Source organism: Juglans regia, chromosome 14, assembly GCF_001411555.2.
Source record: "Juglans regia cultivar Chandler chromosome 14, Walnut 2.0, whole genome shotgun sequence".
Lineage (NCBI taxonomy): Eukaryota > Viridiplantae > Streptophyta > Magnoliopsida > Fagales > Juglandaceae > Juglans > Juglans regia.
In genome coordinates this window covers 21398098-21425443 of record NC_049914.1, presented here as the reverse complement: position 1 = coordinate 21425443, position 27346 = coordinate 21398098, and the positions used below count along the sequence as shown (strand labels likewise).

The 27346-nt window shown below is 39.4% G+C and overlaps 1 protein-coding gene across 2 annotated transcripts in view; it reads right to left on the bottom strand.

Annotated features, from left to right (window-relative positions):
- Positions 1 to 10624: 10624 nt before the first annotated feature.
- LOC108988273 (heterogeneous nuclear ribonucleoprotein Q-like) overlaps positions 10625 to 27346 on the bottom strand; it is a 28961-nt gene continuing 12239 nt past the window's right edge. For both annotated transcript variants that reach the window (XM_018961491.2, XM_035685253.1), the window contains exon 10: positions 10625 to 11031. In XM_018961491.2, the coding sequence (XP_018817036.2) occupies positions 10881 to 11031 (151 nt within the window). In that variant the 3' untranslated portion in view covers positions 10625 to 10880. The remainder of the gene's footprint in view (positions 11032 to 27346) is intronic.

The following is a 27346-nucleotide window of genomic DNA, read 5'->3' as shown; positions in this document are numbered from 1 at the left end:
ACAATAAAATAATATAAGATGAATTTAATTTTGACTATTCACATCAAATTTCCAAATTGAATTATCCATTTATTCATTATATAGTAATGAGTAATTAATAATTTTAAAAATTTTTTAATTTTTTTAATTATAAATTTATTTTATTTTATCATATTTTACTATTTATAATATTATATATTAATTTGTAATTGTATTCTAATTATATTTTTTCAATTGTCATTTAAAATAGAGAGATAAATAATTAATATTAAAAGGAGAGAGAAATAAATAATATAAAAATGATTTGATGAATGAATAGTGTGTTCCAAATTTAAAAATTAATTTAAATATTACTGTAGCTATATTCCAAATATAGCTAATTCAATATGAGCAATTTATTGACCTAATAGCTAAATTCTTATTGGATTTAACTTTTAGCTAATCCAATGAGAATGCGTTTAGGCCAAATAGTATTCAAATTCTCCTTTTATAAGATAATAATTATGTTAAATAAAAGGATAGCATAAAGGACGAGAACGTTGAGAAGCAGGAAGTTACTCAAAAGTATGGGTGTAAAGTTAAAAAATGATCGAGACGGATCAGTTGATTTTTCCAGTCCAGACCAACGGTCTTACGGCCCTACTTATAAGCAGCAAGACACAAAGGCAATTGTGTTGCGAAGGAGCTTGATATCGCATGCATGGGGAACACACGTGCTGGTCAAAGGGAAATAAACCATCCAACGAGGATGTATTCGGATAAAAACTACCAATTCTCTTTGTTCAGAAAGTGTTTTTAAGCTTATGTTTGGATTCTAAATTATTTCAACTCATCTTATTATTATAAATTTTTATATAAAATATAATAAATTTTTTAAATTTTAAAATAATAATATTATTAAAAATAATTCAAGTACTTGAAAGCTCTCGGACCACCTCTCGGTGGCCCTATCACCACCTCCCCTCCGGGTGCTCAAAATAAGAGTTTGAGGAGCTGAGTGGTTATGGAGTCAGATGCCATTGCTCTCCTTGACGGGGTGCATGGGTAGTGTTTGGTAGTGGGCTAGTGCATATTTATGCTCAAAATTCCTGAAAAAGTAAAATATTTATAGAAACAAAAGGAAAAAAAATAATTAAAAAGGATAACTATAAGAGATGGTGGTGAATAGTGATGGTAACGCAGCAGAAGTGGAGCCAATTTTATTAGTCTTCTAGTGCAAATGAGATAATATATTTACCCTATTATAAAAATTCATATTGTTAAAGATGTCTATATAACTATTGGTTTTTGGTAATATAACTAATAACATAATGTGATTTGATAAAAATACTATATAGCCATATTTCCAAAATATCTAATAATTTTAAATAGCACGACCTCTCGTAAATGCACCAACACACATAATTGGTCCAAACAGTGGTGGACCCACGTTGGCCTTGGGAGGGGCCACGGTCCCTCCAAAGTTTTTTAAAATCTCACAATTTTCTTTAAATTTTATTTTTATAGAGAAGATCCCCCAAAAAAAAAAAAAAAATTATAAATCTCATATGCTCTCTGAAATTTCAATATACTTAAAAATGTCTTTCTCTAATTTTTTTTCCTATGGTCACAAAATTTTATATAATTTCTATAGGTTATCTATTTTCAAGGATGTGACATCACTAAAAGTAATTTAAACCAAGTTTAAAAAGAAATAATAAATTTACTAATATAAATCCTAAAGTTTTTTTGTCATCTTATCTCATTCCCGTCCTAACCTAGCCCTAATGTGGCTCCCACTTCCACTAAGACTTAGAATATGACTCACTCCCAGACACCTTCCACTCTCGCTTCATTTGCTTTCGTTCCCTCTAGATTTGTTGAATTCCTTACATGCCACTTGTCTTCTTGCTCTCCTTTCTTTCCTTGCTCCCGTCTTACGCCTCCCTTACTCGGGGGAAAGGCTCCGACCAAGTTGATTTCCCGCTGTGCAAACGGCCAAGGAGACATGATTGATGTCAACTCCTCTGGCGGGCAATGATGTATTGGGGTGAACACTTGACACTTCTGACATTTTCGAACGAACTCTTCAACATCTTTAAGAGCATGCAGCCAGTAGTATCCTGCACTTTTCCTATTAGTGCCTTACCACCATAATGGTTCCCACACACCCCATCCATGTATCTCCACCAGTATGTATTGTGCTTCTTCAAACGATACATATCTTAGGAGAGGTGCAGAGTAACCCCGTCTGTACCGGACTCCATCTACCAAGGTGAAGTGTGCTGACCAGTTTTTGACCTTTCGCGCCTCCCATTTCTCGTTAGGGAGCTCATTTACATATAGGTACTTGATTATCTCTATTGCCCATTTTGGAGCCCTCGATTTGACTTCTAAGATTTCGACCTCTACTGTTGGCATGTCAACCGTTCTGATTACTATCTAATCAGGCAAAGGGATGTCTTATTGTCCTGAAGTGGTTCTCACCCCTTGGCACCTGCCGAATCTGGAAGTACCGAAAGTGCTCGCATTTTCCCCCACACCATCAGTAAATATTTCTTTAACTTCTCACTTTTCAGGGTGAACTTCCCTCGACCTGGCTGACAACTATTTGGGAGTCGGCTCTCACTTCTACTTCGTCAGTGCCCAGTGACTCCGTGATTGCTAACCCAACTAACAATGCTTTATACTCTGCCTTGTTATTAGTGGTCTTGAATGCCAACCTGATTGCGGAGTTGTTTTCTTCTTCAGTGTTCATGACAATATGCACCCTCACTCCCTCACCATCCTGGCAGGACGAGCCATCCATGAAGACCTACCAGAGCATCATCAAAGGTGCATCTTGGATCTCTTCCGAAAAGTCGGTGAAGTCCGCAACAAAAACTGCTAGTACCTACCCCTTCACGATGTTTCTGGGGAGGTAGTCGATGTCGAATTCACTCAGCTCTATCGCCCAATTCATCACTCAACCTGAGACATTGGGGTGTTGTAAGATCTTCTTCAGGTGGGCTTCTGTAAGGACCTAGATCAGGTTGACCTGGAAGTATGATCTCAACCGTCTCTCCGTCATCACCATCGTGAAGGCTAACTAGTCCATTCGGGGGTATCTTGCCACTACTCTCTAAAAGGCCAGGCTGGTGTAGTACACCAGTTTTTGGAAACCCTTCAAGAATCGTTCCAAGGCTGCAAAGACTACGCTTGGAGAGACAGACAAATAAAATCTCAGGGCTTCTCTTGGTTCGGCTTGGCTGAGAAGGGGGCTGGTGAGATACTGTTTAAGATTCTCGAATGCCCGATCGCACTCCCTGTCCAAGGTCTGAGCCTTCTGCAACACATTGAAGAACGACAGGCATTTGCTCATTGATCGGGAAACGAACTGGTTGAGCGCCACCACTCACCCAAACAACCTCTGTACTTCATTTATTTTCCAAGGTGGGGTCATGTTTAGTATGGCCTCCACCTATTCCTTGCTCTAAGACCATGAAACTCATAAACTTTCCAACCTCAACATTGAAACCACATTTGGTCGAATTGATGTTCATCAAGTAATGTTGCAGCATCGCGAAGGCTTCGCGTAAGTCAGCTAAGTGCTCTTCAGAGGTTCTACTCTTGATGGGCAAGTCATCCACGTAGATCTCTGTATTGCGCCTATTTGCTCCTTGAACATGCAGTTAACCAGCCTTGGGTAGGTAGTTCCCGTGTTCTTGAGGCCAAAGGGCATAGCCATGTAGCAGTATAGCCTCTTGTTCGTAATGAATCATTTGTTCTCCTCATCGTCTGAGTTCATGAGGATCTGGTTGAACCCCAAGTGCACGTCCATGAAACTCTTCATGTGATGACCCTTAGTAGAGTCAACTATCAAGTCGATCCAGTGTAGTAGGAAGCTGTCCTTTGGGCACTCTTTGTTCAAGTTGATGAAGTTTATACACATCCTCCATTTTTTGCTAGGCTTCTTCACCAATACAATGTTGGAAAACCAAGTCGGGTAGTGTGCCTTTCGGATGAACTCTTTAGTGATGGCGGTGCATTTCTCAGCACTAGAGCTCTGGGGGTTCTGCTTAACTTTCTCGGCCTCAGGGCCTACACAAAGGTGGTGCTCAATTATGGCATGATCAATTCCAGGCATGTCCCCGTGACCCCAGGCAAATACATCTTGGTGCTTATAAAGAAGCTGCCTCATGACCCGCCGCCTCATGTCGGGTTCCATTCTGATGTCGATTTTGATTGTGTTCTCAGGGCGACTGCTTGTTTGGCTCTACCTGCCTGAGGGCCTTCTCATCCCCGACTTCTTTTTCATTGGTGGTGAACTCGCGAGGGTGGGGGTGGGGGTGAGGGTGGTGGTCTGATGCTGCTACTTGGGTATTCAATTGTGTTGACCTCCTCCGCTCCCAATTTTAGCTCTTGCACATAGCATTGTCATGCTAACACTTGTTCTCCCTGGACTTCCCCCACGCCAATAGCCATCAGGAACTTTAGCTTCAGATGGTAATTCAAAGTCACCGGCTTCAAGCTATTGAGGGTTGGTTTCCCCAGTATGGCATTGTATGACGGAGGGGCCTTCACCACTAGGAAGTCTGCATTGTCATAGTCATGTGAAGGACTTTGCCTGCCAAGACTGACAAAGTGATGGTTCCCACCGGCTAAACCATGTCCCCTGAGATCCCCTTCAACGACATGGGTACAGGCCGTAGCCGGCCATGATTGATCCCAATTCGGGTAAAGGTATTCCAAAAAATGATGTCTGCAAAGTTGTCGTTGTCGATAAGGATCTTTCTGGTTGTAAAGCTAGTGACAAGCATGGTCACTACTAGGGTGTCATCGTGAGGGTATAGGACTCCCTCTTCGTCATCTTATCCGTTGGAGATGACTGGTGTGTTGGTGTTTCTTCCTTGCTTGGACAGGCGGTGGTCAGCCGTGTATATTTCTTCATATCACGTCTTCTTGGAATGCTCTTTCCTACCGGAAGAGGTCGAACCATTGCCAGCAAATCCTCCAACGATGGTTTGAATCTCGGCCAAGGGTTGTTTCTGCCGGCAAGTGTCCAAGGGTGGTTATGCACAGGCTTCCCCTCCATCTGCCATCTTCTGGGGCTTTCACTCCATCTTGGCCTCTTAAGCCTTTCTCGGCTCTATTCTCATTCTCTCCTTCGGTTGGTACGATGTTGAGTGGCAAGGTGCTCCACCTCTTCTCTTCTCCTCTTAAAGGTGTAGCAATTCTCATTATTGTGAGTATAAATCCGGTGGTAGGTGCAACAACAATAGCCTCTCCTTCTTGGGTACTTGGTATGTCTCCTTCTTGAACAGTCAAAATAACTCGTGTGTGTCAGGCACCTAGGCCTCTTGAGGGGGGCGGTTTCATCTCTCCTCCCACTATGTTGCCTTTTATTATGCTTTTATAGGGCCTTGGTCCATCTTGATGTGTTAGTCTTCCTTCAGCGTGTTCCAACTTGGATTTCCTCGGGGCAATCGAGGCCGGAGTGTGTCCTCAGCTTTGATGAATTCGCCCGCTTGGTCTATGAACTCCCACAGTCTGGAGGGAGTTCTTCTCACTAGCTCTACCATGTATGGGTTTCGGGTCCATACCCTTCACAGAAGTGCCACCAGCGTGATTTTCTCATCCCGGTCGTCCGTTGCCTACCTTTTTTGTTGAACCTAGCCAAGTATGCCTTCAGGCTTTCGTCCTCCTTCTACTTGATTGTTAAGAGGTAGGCGGCTGGGCGTCTCATCCATCTACTCGCCATGAAATGTGTGAGAAACAGGCGGGCCAGCTCTCAGAAGCTGTCAATTCAGCCAGGTGCCAGTGATTCAAACCATTCCCTCACAGCTCCCTTTAAGGTCAACGGGAAGGCTCTGTAGGTGACCTCCTTGGGGAACCGTGCAAGGTCATATGAGTTTTGAAAGTTTCCAGGTGCTCTAGAGGGTCTTTGGACCTGTCGTACATGTCCATCTACGGGACCCTGAACTTCAATGGTAACAGTGTAATCATCACTTCTACACTGTAGGGAATCTGTGCTGGTAAGCAACTGGTCAACAAACGATGAAGCCCCAATCCTTTTTTACATCTCCTCATATTTATCCATTAGGCTACTTAGCTTGTGTGCATCTTCTTTTTTCTTCCTCGTTGGCGTCTACCCCGTCTGCGCTCACATATTCTTCTTGTTCATTTTGACTCGACCCCGCCACATCTTGCAACTCACTGTTGTTCCTCCTCAAGGCTTCTTTTTCCTGACGAAGATTCTCCATTTCTTCCGCCATCTCCCTCATACTCTCTTCCATCTTTACAAACTATCCCTTCATGTGCTTCGATGTAGCTTCCTGTCCACGTGTTGTTTGTGAATGTGTTGTAGCTGACATACGAAGGACATATTATGTCTATGAAGATCCCACAAACGATGCCACTATTGATGAAGTGTTTTCCACAGATGGCACCCTTGTTGGTGGGCTCAGAGTTGTTCTAGGAAACATCTGATTCCAAAGTCAGTATTTTTCTCCTTAGAGTATTTTCTTCCAAAATCAAAGAAATCTTATTATGACTTGGTGTCCGACTTTTATACTACATATTAGGGGGACAATATGTACCCTGTGTCAGGGGTCAGTGTTTTCATCACAAGTGCTAGGTCGTAGTCTTTAATGAGGCATGGCCTCTTGGGTTGTGCTTTGACGGCAGACATGCAGAGCGGTCACTTTCTATGCACTCCGTCAAAGGCAGGAGTGTTGTCCGCAATCCCTGTCCATTTATCGGATACGATCCTTAAATGCAAGGTGTTCCAGTAAAAGGGTGTCAGAGTTGGGTGGGTCTTGTCTGTCCACCTCGACACGAGCCTACTGACTTGAGGCTCATGGGCTCGTGGGCCGGCTGTGTTGATGGTTCCTAGGCATACTAGAGGGGCGTAACTCGGGCCAGGATGAACTTTAGTATCTTGGTCAGGCCCAACCCAGAGGAAGGGTGAGAATATCCCCTCAAATGGATAAATATCATCTAATTAAATATTAATTATTTATCAATTTTAACAATTTTCTAATTCAATAAAAGATCTACTTCTTAATGGTTAAAATTCCATTAAATTTATATTTTTTACTTTTTTAATTTATCTAATTTTTAATTTTTAATTTTAATTCAAAAACTAAAAAATAAACAACTCTAACTCAGCTCAGCTCAACTCGACTCGAGCTCGTTTTTAGATCGAGTTCGAGCTCGAACTTGATTTGAAAGCATAGTTTACTGAGCCGAGCTCGAAAAAAAGTTATATAAAAATCTTGAACTCAGACTCGTGTTCGAGCTCGAGATTTATTAGTCGATCTGAGCTCGACAATCCTAAGATCGGCTCAATGAGGCTCAATGAGAGCTATGTTTGCACTATTTATCTCAGTCCATTTTATTGCTTCGTTGTTCTCCTCTCATCATGATTGAGACATCAGTCATATTTTCTCTCTCTCCCCTATTTCAAAGGGATTTTTCTTTCTATAGTACTTTTCCTATCTAGCTTTCCAGAAATATGATTATGAGACCTGTCTTGTTTGATTTTTTATTTACAAATATGTGGTCTTTAATTGGGTTGTGAATCTATGAATCTTCTGCTAGTGACTTGTGAATCGAGATTTTTTTTTTTTTGGGACTTATTTTTTGGATCATGGTAGATAAATCTAGGCTAAGTGCCTACCGTAGGATGGGATAGACATGGAGACCAGTGCGAGTAAAACCCAAGCCTTGTCCATTCCTTGATAATGAGATTTGAGCACTTCCAGTTAGTTCTACACCGATCACAAGTTAACAACAGTTGAGAAAGAATGTCAGCAGCTTTATTTTCCACACTAGGCATGCTTGCACATTTGAGAGATTATGAAGTTTTGTGATATAGTAACCAAATGATTTAAATGAAAATATTTTATTGAATTTTAAAAAATGAGAAAAAAGAAAAAATTGAATAAAAATGTTATAAAATTAAAAAATTGTTTTAATATTATTTTTATTTTGAAGTTTGTAAAAGTTGTATTGATTTTTGTACTTGAATAATGATTAGATGAAAAAATTAAACATTTGAAATAAAAAAATGTTGTGTTTAAGTTATGTTTGGGAATAAAATTTTGAGTGTCCAAACAAGCCCTAAAATTGTTTTTAAATGTGAACCCTTGTGATTCATCCACCCAACCAGCATGCGTAGAGAAACACTTTGACCAGCAAAAGAGCATTTCTTTAGATATATGTAAGCTTTTGAAATCACAAAACAAACAATACTAGCAAGTGGACTTCTTGTTTGTGTTGTTCAAAATGAGGATAAGGGAAGATGAACTCTCCCCAAAACAAACATGAATATGCTTCATGCATAACTAATTAACCATTCTTAAAGTCCAACCTTTGTCTTGTCTTCCACTCATCCTTAGGATGAACTTTTAGTTTGGTGAGGACCATTTCACATTCAGTGTTGTGACGCCAACAGTTAGGTGCTTTTCTAGCATCAGACGTAGGCCTGTGCAAAATATTCGCTGAGTCGCACAACCCACACAATCTGATTGGGTCGAACCCATTGAAGTCGGGTTGAGTAAATGTCGGTTTTGACATCCATCCAATTCTATTAATACATTTGAACTCGAAACCCATTTCAGTGTCTGCATCTGTCTGTGTATGTGTCTCTCTTTCTTTCGCAAAATCAAACACGATCCACGCACTTGAGCTTTGAGACATAAAGTTTCACATATATATATATATATAGAGAGAGAGAGAGAGAGAGAGAGAGAGAGAGAGAGAGAGATCTTTATTTCATGGGCCTTTACTGTAAAGACTTGGTTAGAATTCTAACTCTACTCCAACTTTTTCATCAATGGCCAATCCTCTCAGTCTCAGTCTCAGCTCCTTCTTCACTCTTTTGATTCTTCACAGACTTCTACCCATTATCGGCCTTCACCTTCTCCTCATCTTTCTTCACTCCCTTTTATAAGTCTCGTTTATTGGTTTTCCTAGTGCCCACTTCCTCTTCTTTCTACTTCTCTCTACTTGATTCTCGGGAAAATAAGATACAAAATATTATTTTATTCCTAGACTTTTCTGGAGCAAAAGCAAACTGGCCCCCCACTAGTTGATTGCTCTTTGAAGGTGGGAAAGTGGAAGAAAGTTCAACTTTCAAATATCTACATCCCTTAGGAAGTTATAAACTTCATTGACTAAACTTATTATGTAGAGGTGATCTTTCTATCTTTTTATGCAGATAGAAAAAAATAAAGCATAAACTTCTATGAAATAGGAAGTTCACAGGAGAGCATTGATTTCTCATTAAAGAAGGTGGGTGCGTGGTGACCATTGTCATTGATGTCTATAGATGTGTGTTGATTTTATTGGGTATGTTGACCCCATAGACAAACTCGTATTGGTTTTGATACGTCTGATTAGGCCTGCAACATGACCTGCCCAAGCAAATTTTGGGCCTGACCCAACCCGGTCTTGCATGGTGAAAGCGAATTGACCCAACCCATTCGGGTCAGGTTAAAATTTTTGATTTTCTTTTTATTTTTTGATTTTTTTTAAACGTCTGCATAAAAAGATAATGAGAAATCAAATAAAGCAAAAAACAGGAACCGAATGGGTCAGGTCAATTCGCTTTCACCATGCAGGACCGGCTCGGGTCATGCCCAAAAGTTGCTTGGGCGGGTCATGTTGCAGGCCTAATCAGACGTATCAAAACCAATACGAGTTTGTCTATGGGGTCAACATACCCAATAAAATCAACACACATCTATAGACATCAACGACAATGGTCACCACGCACCCACCTTCTTTAAGGAAGAAAGTCCAAATAACCCAGTCATGGATCTCCCTCTTCATCTCTGGTGTCATCCTCTATATCACCAGGAGTTGCAATACCAGATCCATAGTATTATGGGTAGGACCGTCACATGAGCATGTTAAACGTAAGAAGTATCCTTGTGAGAGGATTAATACTGTGTTTGGTAAGTTCACTACTATTTACTACTTTTTTTTACCACTATTCAGTGTAATCACTACTTTTCATTACTGTTTACAGATCATCTGAGATCACCTAAGCATCCAAACGTAACAATATTAATATTTGCAATATAGCATTATGCTCTCAAGGATTTTCAAATAAGGTAAATAAGACAAGTTTTGGCAAACAGAAACATTCATGGAAAAAACATTAAAAAGACAAGAATTAAAAAGAAAATAATAAAGACTCAGGCATGGCCATACATAGGTCACCAACCAAGGAGACCCATGCAACATGGGTCGTAAGGATCACACCCAAGTAGAGACCTAAATACGACTTGGAACAAGTGGAATTGTTAATTTTATTAAAAAAACAAAAAAAATATTACAATGTGTTTTTAATTTTGTTGCCACGTGTCACTACCATTGGTGATAAGGTGACATATTTAGCAAAGTATTAGCGGTTTACTATAAACGGATCAAAATTAAAAACATACGGATTAAAAAGTTAGTATAAGGATCAATCTATCCAAAAAGCAAGCTACTTGGACTATATTGGCATTTTAACCAAAAAACTAATGAAAATATATTTTGTATCCAAACTACCACTTTGGAGATATTACACCCTGCATATAACATCAAATTCTGGTCATATTATTATGGACAAAGACTAATGACGTGGCACCTTCTAGACAGTCATCTAAATAATAAATGAAACTTTTTAATAGCTTAAGAGTACCAAGTATCTAAAGCGATAGTTTGATTTCACATTACAAAATAGGAAGTGTGAATTTGTAGTACAAATTGTAATTTCTCAAAACAACTGAAATTCCTATAAGTAATTAAGACTGACCAAAGTATAAGATTACCATAACAAACTTCAATAATTCAGATAACTGCAAAATTCAGATATATAACAATATTTAGGCTTTTGGGATTAAAACAAACACTTCCTGATGTATAATTTTTCACACTAAGAGGGGCTACTAATATGGGCGATACCTGCGCCCATGGCCACCATCATTGTTGTGCCTTCCCCTGCTTGAACTGACACTACTCTTGTTGCCATTTCCACCACCACCCCTGATGACACTTCTTTGATGTGAAGCAATATGTGGTTGTGCTCCTGGCTGTTGCCTGCAATGATTAAAAGAAAAAAGGGCCTTCACTCCCCAGGCATGTAAAGCAATCAATATATATTTAAATATTTTTCCATATATTCCCCCCATCTTGAATCTGCCGTTGGAAGTCCGTTTATCAAATATACTGTCATAAAAAATTTAGAAGTGCACCAGCCATGGAACAAAGCCATTCAGCGAATATGTTAAGTTCTGTTCAAAACCATATATACAATGATATAGGCAATAAATAATAAGCAATGCAAAAGGTACTCAATATCAAAGCAACCTAAAGAATGCTCTCACTGTTCAAAACCATATATTCAAAGACCCTAGGCAAAAAAGCATCAAAGCAATGCAAAGAATAGTCCTAAACTTCATACTTCGGGAACTTCCAAACGAGTCCAATAAAAAAGATTAACAGAATCTTTCTTAACCATTATAACATGCACAAAATAAGTAGCAATAAGAAATTATGGCTAAAAGGTACATAATTATATTTCAATGGTACAGAAGTCTGAAGGGGAATGTTAAAACACACTTAGACAACACTCACTTAGGATTCACAATGTAGGAAAAGGTTCTCCCAGGCAATGCCTTCTGCTTAGAATACATCTCCATTAAGTCTATCTGTTACAGTCATTGCCGTGGGGCTCCAGATCCTCCGCTTACCAACTAGTATCTCCATTGTCTCGGATTATTGATCTGTAGTTTAAGTTCCTTTAAAGGAACATCAGAAGTTTATGCTATTAAGGCTTTCGGCAGAAGTTCTATGGTCCGTTGATGCGAATTAGTACAGGTATGCATCTGCGTAGGAATTCTTACCAGTTGTAGCTTTTCAGGGAGCAATTCTGATGAAAAGATTGTAACTGAAAACTGTCATACAATTGTATGCATAGAAGACACGGATTAGTTAAGTCCAAATCTGTCAAATGCCACGAGTTAAAAAAAGATCAGCATATCATGGAGTTTGCATCGCTTGGAAATTGGAGGCTTGTAGGAGTCTTAGACGTAGTGCATTTATTTTATGGAACAAGTTTCTTCATTACTTTTGTTTTATTATATTAGGAGGCTGTTGGTGGAACAAATATTTTAGAATTATAACAGAAATTGTTATAGAGTTTTATTTTATTTTTGAAGTCTTAAAGTAGTTAGTCTATATAAAGGCAATCTATGATCATTATTGAGAAGTTGCTGATTAGTATTTGAAATTTATAATTGAAATACCCTATGATCGAGTTTTCCCCTATTCCTTGTTATCGTAGAGCGAAATGTTTAAGATTACAGAGGGATGTGATCTAAGTGGGGTAAATCTCATTCCTACAACATTCTGCCACACTTGCGATGTCAGATCCAAACAACTAACTGCATCAATTGGCATCAGTGTTGTAGGTTCAATTTCTACCATGGTAGGTAGAGAAGTATGGGGTGGACAACATGCACGGACAAACAACGCCTGTGAATGTGTTGGAACAACACTAGGGCAGCAACTACAGGCCTTTTTACAGCGCAAGAAGGTGAGTTTTGGAAGACTGATCAAATAGATAGTATCAAAGGAGAAGCTATCAAATTGGGTTGAAGAGGTGGAAGAAAAAGACTCGTTGGATGACCACTCATAGCTAGATGACCTTGAGAAGAAACATTCTTCCATAGGCTGGGCATCCACACCAATCAGAGATACCTATCCAAACGACAATGACCTAGTGAAAATAAAGATGATGGTGAAATTCGGAATTTCGATTGGGCATTGAGAAAATTAAGTTATGCTGATTTTCTTGGAGTTGAGATTTTTTTTTTCCAAATTTAACTAAACAAAGTATCACTTTTGGATTTTGGCAAGAAAAGTTCATTTTTGGTGAAAAATTGTTGAGTACTATTTTATTTCAAGCTAGGCCAAGCAATTTCAACTTTATTATGGCAATGAGATGCTCATAAAAAAATTATGGCCATGAAATGAGATCACAAAAGAACAGGAAGATGGGCTGGAGAGAATAATGCAGATTGTAACTCAAAACTATGATACAATTGCATGAGTAGAAGACACGTTATTAGTTCAAGTCAATCTGTCAAATGCGGCAAGTTCAAAAAAGATTGGCATATCATGGAGTTTGCACACCATTTGCAAATGGTAAAGTCTGTAGGAGTCTCTGACATGTAGTGGATTTATTTTAGGGAGCAGGTTTCTTGATTAATTACTTTTGTTTTATTAGATTAAGAGTCTTTTAGTGCAACAGTGATTTTAGATTATGTTTTTTATGAATAACAATGATTTTAGAATTATAATAGGATTTTTCAGTTATATTTTATTTTAAAGTCTTTTTTTATTGTCACTGGATATCTGAGAGCAAAGTCCCAACTACTCCGGGGGTGCACAGGCTCTTGGCAGGAACTTTTATGCAAGTGCACCTCTAGTAATTCAAGAGGACCAGAATAAACCCTGATATGGGAATTGGAACTCTGAGGAGTCCCAGAATAAACCCTCGACGGCACAAGAGGTTGCAATTTCTTCACAGAAAGGGACAACGGTGGTAGTCGATCCCTATGAGGGTACTCAGGTGGTGAGTTCAACTCCGGCGACGGGGAGTTTGTTGCCCTCCTCTGAGGCTGAGGTTCTGATGGGAGATTCTCATCTCGAGGTTCTCTTCTCAGCTGTTAATGGCTCCTACTGAGTTATGTTTTGAAGGCACCAAGAGGGTTTCAGAGGTGTGGAAGTGGTGGAGGAAGATGTGGAGTTGAGTGGTCCTTTGAGGTCCTTGCACCCAAAGGTTTAACTCTAAGTTGCAGATGGTTCTTGGAGGGGAGGAGGAGGCAAAGGCAAGTGAGTCAGGAGAGTTGAGGGAGTCTGATGAAGAAATAGACCCTGATCCGTTGTGTTCTATCCTCCTGAAATTTATTGGCCCAATTCTTCATCTGATTGGGTGATGAGGAAAGTGGAAGAAATCAAGGATTGTGTGGGAATCTCTCGTGTCGGATTTGAGGAACAATTTAGAGCACTTCTAATAGCTATATAGGCTAGTCAACCTTCATTGGCTAGATCCACTCTAAAGGAGGAGAGGGAATTAAAGAGGTTATGGTGCTCCATTAATTATAACTCAAAGGGAGGAAGTGTTGTTAGATATAAAGGTAAGGGGAGGGTTGTTCATAGTCATCAAAGAAACCAACAATCATCTCTTGGAATGTGAGGGGGCTGAATGACTGTAGAAAACGTCTTCGGGTAAAGAATATGATTCGAAAGTGGAGTGTTGATGTCATTTGCTTCCAAGAAACCAACCTGAAGTTGGTTAATCAAACAATTGTGAACAATTTATGTAGCAGTCAATGTGTGGGATGGGTTGAATTAGTTTCAAATAGGGCTTCGGGTAGTATTATTGTTATGTGGGATAGAAGGTCAGTGAAGATGGTAGATCATTATGTGGGAGAGTTTATGGTTGCTTGCCGATTTAAAGTGTGGATGATGGATTTGAATGGGCTTTTGCAGGGATTTATGGTCCTAACATGGATAATAGTAGGAGTCTTTTATGGGATGAAATGGTAGGTGTTTGCTGCTGTTGGGATGTTCCCTGGTGTTTTGGAGGAGATTTCAACATTACACAGTTCCCTAGCGAGAGTGGGGGATAATTATTTCTCTCATGCCATGAATGCTTTTTCAAATATGATTTTTGAGCTTGGTTTGATCGATCTACCGCTGGTTGGTGGGGATTTTACGTGGTCCAATGGAAGGGCATGGTCTAAGCTGGACGGATTTCTGGTTTCAGCTTCTTGGGAGGTTCCTTTTCCTGATTTGAGGCAAAAAAGGTTACCGAGAATGTTGTCTGACCATTATCCTATTATGCTGGAGACTGGGGGCACTTTTAGAGGGCTAAGGTATTTTGAATTTGAAAATATGTGGTTGGAGGCTGAGGGTTTTGTGGATAGGCTGAGGTCGTGGTGGTCTTCGTATGAAATTTCGAGACCTTTTTTATACATTTATGAAATTTGAAAAAAGTTTCAATGCTACATTTATCGCACTTATTCCCAAAAAGGTAAGGACTGTGGAGATGTGGGATTTTCGGCCTATTAGTTTGGTGAATAGGGTATACAAGATAATCTCTAAGGTGTTAGCTAATCATATGAGTGTGGTGTTGGGAAATATTATATCAAAATCTCAAAATGTATTTGTAAGAGAGCGACAAATTCTTGACTCGGTATTAGTTGCTAATGAGTACGTGGATAGCAGAATCAAATCAAATGAATATGGAATTCTAATTAAATTGGACATGGAAAAAGCATATGATCATGTTAGTTGGAATTTTCTCTTGTATTTACTTGGAAGATATGGTTTTGGAGAGAAATGGTGTATGTGGATCAAACATTGCATTTCGACGTCAAGATTTTCCATTTTGGTGAATGGCAACCCGGTTGGGTTTTTTAATAGTACACATGGTTTGAGACAAGAAGATCTGCTATCTCCTTTTCTTTTTGTTCTTGTCATGTATGTGTTGAGTAGAACGTTGGAAGCGGCAGTTGAAGGAAGGTACTTATGGGGTTTTGAGGTGGGAAATGAGGAACAAAATAATAGCATTAAATTATCCCATCTTCTTTTTGCCGATGACACTTCAATTTTCAATGAGCCCAGCCAAGAACATATTCGTACTTTGAGAGTCTTGTTGTTATGTTTTGAAGCTGTCTCGAGTCTCAAGATTAACCTAAACAAGTCTGAAATTGTACCAGTGGATGCAGTAGGCAATATTTCAGATTTGGCTAATATTTTGGAGCGTAAGATTTCTTCAATGCCACTAAAGTATCTTGGTCTTACCTCGGGGGCTTCTCACAAATCTATTTTGATATGGGATGGAGTGATTGAGAAAATCGAGAGAAGGTTGGCTAGATGGAAAAAGTTATATTTGAGTATGTTGTCTAATCTTCCTACATATTTTCTTTCACTTTTCCCTTGGAGTTGCTAGAAGAATTAAGAAAATTTATTGTAATTTCTTATGGGGAGAAATAGGAGAGGAAAAGAAGTTTTATTTGGTTAGTTGGAACAAGGTTTGTCTTGTTTGTGGAAGGAAAGAGTAAGATTCCACTATATTGAAAATAAGGTTACAGGCCCCTCTTTATATAGATGATAATGCTCATCTATTTTAGGGATATTTACAGCTAATCTAGAAAGGAAATCAGAACTACCTAAAACTGAAAGCTATAAAACAGGAAACTTATATCTGCAGATTTGGTAACAGACTACCAAATCTCCTAAAATCATGGGATAAGAAAAACTGATCTGTTAGCTGTAGATCTCCTAGATATTAGCCCCTAATATTGCTAACAGATCCTTAAACATAAATCTCTCTATAATTCTACACTCCCCCTCAAGCTGGGCGGTAAATATTAATTAACCCCAGCTTGGAACTCAGATCATCAAACACCTTTCTCGATAGAGCCTTGGTAAGGATGTCTGCTGTCTGAAGACATGTAGGCACGTACAACATCTTGATTATTCCTTCCTCTATCTTCTCCTTTATAAAATGTCGATCAATTTCCACATGTTTTGTTCTATCATGATGAACTGGATTTTTGGCAATGCTGATTGCTGATTGATTATCACAGAACATTTTCATAGGTTCTTCATCTGAAATTTTTAATTCCTTTAGCACCCTTTTTAACCAAATTCCCTCACAAATACCGTGTGCCATTGCCCGGAATTCAGCTTCTGCACTGCTTCTTGACACCACTGACTGCTTCTTACTTCTCCAAGTGACCAAATTTCCCCACACAAAGGTGCAATATCCTGAAGTTGATCTTCGGTCTTGTACTGATCCTGCCCAATCTGCATCGCTGAACACTTCAATATCTCTTCTTTGGTTCTTCTCAAAAAATAATCCTCTACCTGGTGTTAGTTTCAGGTATCTCAGGATTCTATACACAGCTTCCATGTGTTCTTCATTTGGATTGTTCATGAACTGACTTACCATGCTAACAGCAAATCCAATGTCTGGTCGTGTGTGAGATAGGTATATTAGTTTACCTACTAATCTTTGGTATCTTCCTTTGTCCACGGGTGCACAATTTTCCTTAGCTCCTAGTTTGATAGTTGGATCCATAGGAGTATCTACCGGCTTACACCCGAGCATTCCAGTCTCTTTTAAGAGATCTAGGACATATTTTCTCTGTGAGACAGAGATTCCCTTTCTTGACCTTGCAATCTCCATACCTAGGAAATATTTAAGATTCCCAAGGTTCTTGATTTCAAATTCTGCAGCTAGTAAACTTTTGATGGTGCAGATTTCCTCTTCATAGTCTCCTGTTAGGATTATGTCATCCACATACACTATGAGGACAGCAAGTTTTCCTGCAGAAGAGTGTTTAACAAATAGTGTATGGTCCGTCTGACATTGAGAGTAGCCATGCTTCTTCACTACCTTTGTGAATCTTTCAAACCAAGCTCTTGGAGATTGCTTGAGCCCATATAGAGATCTCCTAAGTTTACAAACCTTGTTGCATGTAGTTTGTGTCTCAAATCCGGGGGGAATTTCCATGTACACTTCTTCAGTTAGGTCCCCATTTAGAAAGGCATTCTTGACATCTAGTTGGTGGAGAGGCCAGTCAAGGTTTGCAGCCAAAGATAATAAAACCCGAACTGTGTTTAACTTGGCTACAGGAGCAAATGTCTCCTCATAATCGATTCCATATGATTGGGTGAATCCCTTTGCAACCAGCCGTGCCTTGAACCGATTAACACTCCCATCTTCATTATATTTTACTGTGAAGATCCATTTGCAGCCTACTGGGCGTTTCCCAGTTGGTAAGTCAGAGATTTCCCAAGTTCCATTTTTCTCTAGTGCATGAATTTCTTCATACACTGCTGATTTCCATTCTGGTGAGCCGAGAGCTTCTTGTATATTATTGGGAACTTGGATGTTGTCGAGGTTGGCAACAAAAGCTTTGAACTTCGGTGACAATCCTTCATATGACACAAATGTGTATATCGGATGTTTTGTGCATGATCTTACCCCTTTTCTCACAGCAATAGGAAGGCCACTGTCATCATTAGTTTCAGGATTAGTGTTACCTGGTGGATCTTCACTTGGTCTAGGACTTGAGTCAGACTCTTGGGTTTGCTCAAGAGATGCTTGTTGTTCCATCTCCTTTTGGTTCTTTCTCCTCCTTGAGTAGGTAATCAATTCATCACTCTTTGTTGATTGAATAGTGTCCAGATTTTGAGGTGTGTCCAGATTTTGAGGTGGATTGTTGGCTTGATCTTGAGTAGGAGGTTCTAGGAAGTAAGAAGACTCAAGGGAGAGATTTTGAGGAGGAAGTGATTCATGATTTAGTGATGGGCAAGTTTGGTCAGAATTATGAGAGACATGAGGTGATTCTTCAATATCCCAAAGCTGATATTCTAGGATAAAATTAGTCTCCCCCTGAATATCAGATTTGGGGAAATAAGGTTGTTGCTCAAAGAAGGTGACATCCATGGAGTGATAGAATTGTTTAGTGACCGGTGAGTAGCATTTATATCCTTTTTGAGTTGGAGAGTACCCAAGGAAAATACATTTATGAGCTCTAGGATCAAGTTTGTCCCGATGTTGTTGATGGATATGGACAAAAGCTGAACACCCGAAAACTTTGAATGGGATGGTGGAGATGAGACGAGTAGTGGGAAAGGACTGAAGGAGAATTTGACAGGGAGTCTGGAAGTTAAGAATCCGAGATGGCATCCTATTTATGAGGTATGCAGCCGTAAGGATGGCTTCACCCCAGAAATATTTTGGTACATGGGTAGAGAACATAAGAGACCGAGCCACATCAAGAAGATGCCGGTTTTTTCTTTCGGCAATACCATTTTGCTGAGGAGTGTTAACACAGGAACTTTGGTGAACAATACCATGACTCATGAGATAATCATTAAGACTGGAATTGAAATACTCTTTGGCATTGTCAGTTTTCAAAATTTGAATTTTTGCTTGGAATTGAGTTTGGATCATGGTATTGAAGGTTTTGAAGATCTGGTTTGCCTCAGATTTTTCTTTCATGAGGAATACCCATGTGAGTCTAGTGTGATCATCAATAAATGAAATGAACCAACGAGAACCAGTAACATTTTTTATCCTAGAAGGGCCCCATATATCACTATGAATCATGGAAAAAGGTTGAGATGCTTTGTAGGATCTGTTAGGATAAGAATTGCGAATATGTTTAGAGAATTGACAGATCTCACATTGAAATTCGTTTGGATTTTTACTATGGAATAATGAAGGAAACAACTTCTCAAGATACAAGAAATTTGGATGACCTAACCTATAGTGCCATAACATAATTGCACTATCATTATTAGACTGACTCACAGACAAAGAAACAGGACTACTGGACACTGAACAATCTAATTGATGAATTGCTCCTTGAGGAGGATCATTAACCTCTAGAAGATAGAGCCCCGAACACATCTTAGCACTGCCAATCGTCTTCCCCGAGTCCAAGACCTGAAATACACACAGATTTGAGCCAAATTTAGTAACACAGTTGAGATCCCGAGTGAGTTTACTAATGGACAGTAAATTGCAATTTAATTTTGGTACAAGTAGAACGGAATCAAGAGTGATGTTCTCTGAAATTTGAACCGAGCCTGTACCAGCCACCTTTGAGAGTGAACCATCAGCTATTCGCACAGTTAAATTTTTATAGCATGGGGTGTAAGTTGAAAACAGCTTCTCATCTCCAGTCATATGATCAGAAGCTCCTGAGTCTATAATCCATGGACTGAGCCTCTCCTTGTTAGCATTTAGAGCACTTAAAAAATTACCTTTTTGTGCCAGGGATCCGGTACCAACTACAGTGGGAGCTGGTGCAGGCAAGGATTGGCTGAACATTTTCTGCAAGATCTCTATCTGTTCCTTGCTGAAGGGAGTTGGTTCGGGTGGAGGTTGTTCATCCATGGAAGCAAGGTTGCCTCGTCCTTCTTTGTCATTGGCAAACCGGGAAGGCCTCCAATCTGCTGGTTTGCCATGAATCTTCCAGCAGTTGTCCTTGGTGTGACCAGGACGTCGACAATGATCACACCATGGTCGCCCTTTCTTTGGTCTGTGATCGTTGTTGTTGTTGGATGGATTCCCTCTCACCACAAGTGCTGAACTCTCAGGATTTGTCACAAAATCTTGAGATCCCATCATGATCTTCTTTCGACTTTCCTCTCTCCGAACTTCTGAAAAAGCTTCTCGGATATTTGGTAGTGGTTTGGATCCTAAAATTCTTCCTTGTACTTCATCAAGGTTCTTATTTAATCCAATCAAAAATTTGTATATTCTTTTCCGTTCAATTATTTGTCTATACCTGATTCCATCATTCGGACAGCTCCAATTGTGCTCCTCGAATAAGTCTAGCTGCTGCCAATACCGATTGAGAGTGTTGAAGTATTGAGTCACTGTTAATTCTCCTTGGCGGAAGTCATGAAGAACACTTTCCACCTCGAATAATTCCGATGTATTCTCATTGTTAGAATATATTTCCTTGGCAGCATCCCAAATCTCCTTTGCTGTTCCATAGAGAAGAAAGTTTTCTCCAATGTCATTTGTCATGGAATTAATGAGCCATGACATGACCATATTATTCTCGGCATTCCAGACTTTGAATTTTTCATCCGTCTTGTTTGGTTTGGCAGCATCTCCGGTGAGATAATCATCTTTGCCCTTTCCGCATATGAACATCATTACGGAATGGGACCATTGGAGATAGTTGTTCCCATTCAGTTTGTGTCCTGTAATGGTCATGAGGTTACTATCATTGTTGGAAGCCATGGCTTCCTGATTGGAGGTGATTTGGGAAACGGTAGCTCTTGAATCACGTTTCCCGTATTTGGTCATATGAGGGAATTAGGGTTCAGAGATTGCTCTGATACCATCTTGTTTGTGGAAGGAAAGAGTAAGATTCCACTATATTGAAAATAAGGTTACAGGCCCCTCTTTATATAGATGATAATGCTCATCTATTTTAGGGATATTTACAGCTAATCTAGAAAGGAAATCAGAACTACCTAAAACTGAAAGCTATAAAACAGGAAACTTATATCTGCAGATTTGGTAACAGACTACCAAATCTCCTAAAATCATGGGATAAGAAAAACTGATCTGTTAGCTGTAGATCTCCTAGATATTAGCCCCTAATATTGCTAACAGATCCTTAAACATAAATCTCTCTATAATTCTACAGTTTGTCAACCGGTTTTTTGTGGAGGATTGGAAGTGAGAAATTTGAGGTTGTTTAATAAAGCACTCCTTGGAAAATGGCTTTGGAGATGTCATGAAGAGAGAAATACTTTATGGAAGAATGTTGTTGCTATTAAATATGGGAGTGGGCGGGGGATTGGTGTTCTAATGAAGTTAGAGGAGCATAGGGGTGAGTTTGTGGAAGTTTATTAGGAAAGGTTGGGGGGAGTTTTCTAAACACATTAAGTTTAAGGTGGAGGAAGGGAAGAGGATTCTCTTTTGGCATGACATTTGGTGTGGGGAATAAGCTCTTAAATCAGATTTTTCATCTCTTTATAGAATTGCAAGGGATCAAAATGTTGATATGGCAGATTACCTTCAATGTACGGATAATAATATTCTATGGAATGTTGACTTTATTAGAGATGAAAATGACTGGGAGGTGAATGTTGTTTCATATTTTTTGGGAAGATTTTATAACTCAAGTGATGCAGGAAAGAGAGGACAGGCTACTGTGGGATCATGCTGGAAATTTCAAATTTTCAGTCAATTCTTTGTATAAGGTGCTTAATTGTCATTCTGGCTGTGTATTCCCCTAGAAAAGCATTTGGAGGATGAAGGTTCCTACAAAGGTGGCGTTCTTCAGTTGGGTGGTTGCTCAAGGGAAAGTATTGACCACAGATAAACTTAGAAAACGTAGTTTGTGTATAGTTGATTGGTGTGTCATGTGCAAGAAGGACGGTGAATCTGTAAATCATCTTTTTTACATTGTGAGGTAGCAAAGTCTTTGTGAAATGAGGTTATTGGTCGGATAGGTTTATATTGGGTGATGCCTCGGGAAGTTCTGGATCTTCTTGCACGTTGATGTGATTTTGAGGCAAGGAAATGTGTAGCTGCCAAATGGAGAATGATTCATTTGTGTTTAATGTGGTGTCTATGGTTGGAAAGGAATGAGAGATGTTTTGAATCTCCGGAATTTTTTCTTTTCTACTTTGAGCTTGTGAGCTAAGATCTTTGTAAGGAATGATTATAATGTACTGAATCTGTTTCTATTTTAGTTTTCCTGCTTTCTAGAGTGTAGTAGGTATTTCTATTGTATACATCATGTGTACTTGGGTTGTGCCTATTCTTGGTAATAAAATTTCTTATTAATTATCGGGAAAAAAAAAATAATTCAAGGGGACCCTCAATCCAATGGCCCTTGCAACTAAAGGTTCAAACCTTACACCTGGAGAAAGCATACCACCAAGATCAAGGCTCTTAGCATTTGAGCCAACCCATAGAGGTTTTTTTTATAAGTCTTAAAGTGGTCAGTCTATATAAAGGCAATCTATGGTCATTATTGAGAAGGTGATTATTATTTTATATTTATAATGAATGTAGTGGGAAAGAATTTTCTATACCCCATGTTATCTTAGAGTGGATTATTTAAGATTACATAAGAGTTGTATGATCTAAGTGGGCAAATTTGTAACGCCCTACTTATAAAAAAAATAAAAAATCTGTAACGCCCCAAGGGAGGCCCAAGCCATATCTAGGCCTATATTCCTATTAGAGGGCATGGTTGTAATTAGTGTAACTTGTGAGGGTATAAATGTCAGTTGTATGTAGTGTATATATATGATGGTACATCAATGAATAAAGTATTTGTCCCATGTGTTTCTACATGGTATCAGAGATCCCAGTTGTCGGATGGTGGTAAGTGGTGTAAGGTGGTTCACGCTGAAATCATGCTCACTGTTGTCTAAACTCGTCGGAGTGTTTTTCGGTGTAGTATCTAAATTTTGTGGTCGGATTAAGCTCACCAGCGTTTGCATCCACCGGATCCTAGTTCGCCATCTTCTTCTGCACATCCCGGTGGCTTCTCTCTTCGTCGTCGACGGCCCGTAGGTGTTTGAAGTTGCTTCTGGCAAGTTTCCGGTGTCATCTTCAATACTGGGCACCAGGGGTAAACTCGCCGTCACTTTCTGTGATTATCGGGAAGTTTTTCGTCTTTATAGCCAGCTGGAAAGGATCTTCGTCGCCGGAAAAAAGTTGAAGCCCCAAAGTGTTTGGTTGCAGGTATAAGCTATCCAATCCTCGAGTGTGAATAACCAAAACTTGGAGTAAGAGTTTATTCCTATCCGGAATAACACCTGTTTGGTAACACTGATAAGGTAATACCCAAATCCCTTATTCTTGGTTAGGTTAACCTAATCCATGTTCTTAAGGATAGCAACAGGCCGATACCGATACATACCTGATACGGGTCGATAACGGCTAATACAAGCCCGATTCCAACCGACACAAGCCCGATTCCAGGCCGATACAGACTGGTTTCAAGCCGGTACGTGCCTATTTTGACCAATTTAGTCCGATACTAAGCCAAAATTTGGTTATTCAAGTTGATTTTTCGGGTACTTGAGTTGGGTTTCTAGTTTTCCAGATCGTATTCCCCGGTTTTTCATACATATTTCATATTCTGTGTAAATTTTCTATCTTCAAGTGGAATTGTGATATTTTTCTATGCCTATGGCAACTAAATTTGAGTAAAAGTAGCTTGCACTAAACTTTAATATGCCTATGACTTCCATGAAATTGGATGGAAAGAACTATATACTATGGTCAAAATCTGTTACAATATTTTTGAAAGGCAAGGGACTTTCCAGCCACCTGGTTGATCCAAAATCTTACTCAAATAGCTCTACATTTGCTCAATGGAAGCAAGAGGATGCTCAAATCTTGTCCTTGATGTTAACTAGTATTGAGCCTAATATTTGCTCTAGTTTGATACATTTTGACATTGTCCAAAGGTGTTGTAAAGTCATCTCAAGCATATGTATTCGGGTGTTGGGAACACAACCCGTATTTATGAGCTATGTAAGCAATTCTTTGGGTTAGAACAAGGTACTTTGGGCCTGGAAGAGTATTATTCTTAAGTGATGAGCATATGTGAAGAACTCAAGATGTATCAACCTATCACTTATGATGTTTCACGTATGCTACAACAACATGAAGAGTTTAATGTTGTTCGGTTTCTTGTTGGTTTAAAACCTGAATACGAGTCAATGCGTTCTCAAATTTTGGCAAGTCCACAACTTCCTTCATTTCCTGATTTATTCTCCTTGACTTCAACGTGCCACATTATCTGGACACAGATCTCAGTTTTCTTCTGATCCGATCAGTGAGAGATCCACTTTGGTTGCCTCTTATGTTGCTCCTGGTGAGCATGGAGGCCGTGGTGGTAGAGGTGCACGTGGGGGACGTGATGCCAAAGGTAATCACACTCGAGGTTGTGAGCCTCATAAGTGCACCCATTGTGGTTGCACTAACCATTCGGTGGACTATTGTTGGGGTATACATGGTAGACCATCTGGGTCTGCTAATCAGGTCATTTGCCAAGATGCTACATCAAAGTCAACAAGCTCCAACCCAGCTCCAGATATGATTAGTATATCGAAGGATGAGTATGAGCAGCTTTTGGGTCGCACACGGGCTTCATCTTCCGCAACTACTCTTGTCCACTCAAGTATAGCATCCACATGTCTTGTCTCATCCATTCAAGATCCATGGATCATTGATTCAGGAGCTAATGAACATCTGACCGATTTGTCTTCTGCCTTATCTAAGTTAAATACTGTAACATCTCTAAAAAGTGTCACGCTTGCTAATCGTTCTCTTGCTAAAGTTACAAGCATTGGATCCACTAAGCTCACTGATTCTATATCCTTGTCACTTGTTCTATATGCTCTTAGTTTTCCCTTTAGTTTGCTGTCTATTAGTAAGATTACTCAAAATTTTCAATGTTCAGTGACTTTTTATCCCTCTTCATGTATTTTTCAGGATCTCAAGATGGGAAACAAGATTGGTACGGGGCATGAAGCTGGTGGTCTATATTATCTTGATGTTCAACAGTCACCCACTCGAGCCCTTACATCCTCCTCATCATCCGCTTATGAACAGCATTGTCACCTTGGTCACCCCTCTCTTTTGAAGAGTCAAAGTTAGGAATTTGGGAAATTTGTCTCCCTCTCTTGTGAAGCATGTCAACTTAGTAAACATCATCGTATGTCTTTGGTACCTCGAGTTGATAAACGAGCATCGAATCCTTTTGAATTGATTCACTTTGATATATAGGAACCAATCAACATTGAATCAAACAAGTTTCAGTATTTTGTTACATTTATTGATGACTACTCTCGTGTGACATGAATGTTTTTTATGAAGGCAAGATCTAAACTTCTTTACATATTCAAAGGGTTATGGAAAGAAATTAAAACTCAATTTAACAAAAAAAATTCAAGTTTTGCATTCTGATAATGCTAGAAAATATCAATCTAGTGCCTTTGCTACTTACTTAAGTAATAAAGGAATTGTTCATCAACCATCAAGTTCATATACAGCGCAACAAAATGGGGTGGCTGAATGCAAAAATCGTCATTTGTTAGATGTAACCCGAGCACTTTTGCTACACATGCATGTTCCTAAACGATTTTGGAGTGATAGTGTTCTTACTGCTTGTCACCTTATTAATCGTATGCTTTCATCAGTTCTTGCTGGTTCCACTCCCTTTTCCATCTTGTTTCCTTCATCTTCGCCATTTTCTCTTCCAACAAAAATCTTTGGGTGTGTTTGCTATGTTCTACCAAGTGTCTCTTCGTTGGTTGTTTCCGGACTCAAAAAGGGTATCGCTGCTGTAGTCATGTTCTTAGAGGCAACTTCACGAGTGCTGACGTTACCTTCTTTGAGTCCATATCCTATTTTTCGAACACATCTTCAAGTGTTAAGTATGATCCTCTACCATTACCTACTCTTATACTGTCTCATTCACACTCACCCAACCTTACCCAACCCTCCTCAGTCCCTCCCCAAGTTCCTTTACAAGTTTACTCGCGTCGCTTGTAGCCGCCGGCTCCCATGCCCCCACCAACCGTGTCTCCATCTTCATATCATGAGTTGCCTAGTACTTCAGACTCTCCACCTATTGCTCTCCGCAAAGGTACTCGTTTTTGTGTTACTCAACATCCAATTAGCCAATTTGTTTCATATCATGCCTTATCTCCTTCATTCTCATGTTTTACATCTCAACTTTCAAAACTTTATGTTCCTAAGACAGTTAGGGATGCTTTATCTAATTCAAGATGAAGGACAACTATGAAAAATGAAATGGATGCCCTTCACCATAACGAGACATGGGATCTTGTTCCACTACCACCTGGTAAGCAACATGTTGGCTGTAAATGGGTATATACAATCAAATTTCATCCTTAAGATTCTGTGGAACGTCTGAAAGTCCGTTTGGTTGCTATGGGCTACACTCAAACCTATAGCATTGATTACGAGGAGACCTTCTCCCCAGTTACTAAAATCTCTTCTATTCGAGTGATGATCTCTCTTGCTGCTAATTTAGACTAGCCCTTATTTCAGCTGGATGTTAAAAATACATTTCTACATGGCGACTTGCATGAAAAAGTTTATATGGAACAACCACTTGGGTTTGTTGCTCAGGAAGAGTATCGAGGTACTGTATACAAGTTAAAGAAATATGGTTTGAAACAATCTCCTCGAGCATGGTTTGGAAGGTTCTCTAATGTTGAATTGGCATTTGGTCTTCATAGATGCTAAATAGACCACTTGGTATTTCACTTACATAGTGATGCAGGTCACATTTTGTTGATTATATATGTGGATGACATTGTAATTACTAGGAGTGACTCTGCTGGAATTGCTAGGCTAAAACAATTTTTACGTGATCAGTTTCAGACAAAAGATTTAAGCTTAGATATTTCCTTGGAATTTAAGTCAGTAGATCTAAAAAGGGTATCAACCTATCTCATAGGAAATATGTACTTGACCTTTTGGAAGAAACTAGCATGTTGGATGTATGACCTATTGACACTCCTATGGACCCAAATCGTACATTCTTGAAAGAGGAATGGGAGTTGTTTGGAGATCCAGGTAGGTAACAAAGACTTATTGAAAAACTAAATTATCTCACTATCACTAGACCGGACATCTCGTATGCAATGAGTATACTGAGTCAATTTTTACAAACGCCACGAGTCTCACATTGGGATGCTGTAATTCATATTTTTCGTTATCTTAAGCAAGCTCCTTCGATTGTTGTATCGACCAAATAGATATCTTGAAGTTGAAGCTTTTTCAGACGCTGATTGGGGA